The 976-nt window shown below is 57.3% G+C and overlaps 1 protein-coding gene across 1 annotated transcript in view; it reads left to right on the top strand.

Annotated features, from left to right (window-relative positions):
* Nucleotides 1–793: 793 nt before the first annotated feature.
* SHH (sonic hedgehog) overlaps nt 794–976 on the top strand; it is a 78,262-nt gene continuing 78,079 nt past the window's right edge. The window contains exon 1 of the mRNA XM_012733875.1: nt 794–884. Within this exon, the coding sequence (XP_012589329.1) occupies nt 794–884 (91 nt within the window). The remainder of the gene's footprint in view (nt 885–976) is intronic.

Here is a 976-nt window from a genome sequence, read left to right as displayed (position 1 = left end):
GAGCTGAACCAGATGGTTTTATGATATTTAATTTGGTCAGAAAATCCCTCAGCAGGAAACCCCTTTTCCTTTACTTCCCTGAACATTATTGCTTTGAAACAAGTTCCGCACAGACGGCACTGCTCAGACTTGTGAGCTGATCCGCGGCCTGAGGTCCGGCGACTGGACGTTCCGGCGATTTCGACGGCAGCGTGGCCTGCTGCCCTGGGGGCTGCCCACTTACCCTGCAGCAAGGTAAATCTTACTTCCAGGCAGCTGACAGGAACTTTGTTTCTGCCTCAGATAACAAGAGTTATTTCCACTTCCAAGGCTGTGTGACGTCGGACAATTAGCCGGCTAATTTGCCCCCGTGGGCTTCCGAGGACGCTGGCAACAGCCTCGCCACGTGACAGCGTGTTTACTAAGTGACCTAATTACTCTCTTTAACACCCAAACAGTGATTTGCCATCCATTAGGAAATTCCTAGCGGAGTCTTCTAGCTAATATCCTAGTGAGACAAAGCGGCGAGAATAATTGCTTCTGTCAGCCGCACTCTGCGGAAGCCGGCGTGCGCTGCTGCTGAGGAGAGGCGGAGGCCCGCCGGCCACGGCTCCCACGGCCTCGCGCGGCACTCGGAAACGGCTGCTTGGGAGCAGCTCACAAGACGCCGCAGAGCTGGGCTGGAAAGGGAAAGGTCGTTGCTGGATTCCTGATTCGCCGGCTCCCCGGCTCCCCAGTTCTCCCTAGCAGCCCCCTCTGCTCTCGGTGGACAACAGGAAGCAAACACGCTTCGGAGGTGATGGTGCAGGGGGTGATGGCGCTGGAGGTGATGCTGGAAGTGATGCTGGAGGTGATGCTGGAGGTGATGGTGCAGGGGGGTGATGGCGCTGGAGGTGATGCTGGAGGTGATGGTGCAGGGGGGTGATGGTGCTGGAGGCGATGCTGGAGGTGATGCTGGAGGTGATGGTGGAGGTGATGACGGAGGCGATGACGGAGG

Source organism: Condylura cristata, unplaced genomic scaffold (assembly GCF_000260355.1).
Source record: "Condylura cristata isolate star-nosed mole 26May11 unplaced genomic scaffold, ConCri1.0 scaffold00042, whole genome shotgun sequence".
In the NCBI taxonomy this organism is placed as follows: domain Eukaryota; kingdom Metazoa; phylum Chordata; class Mammalia; order Eulipotyphla; family Talpidae; genus Condylura; species Condylura cristata.
Note: the sequence above shows the minus strand (reverse complement) of the source record. Positions and strands in the feature narration are given on the sequence as shown.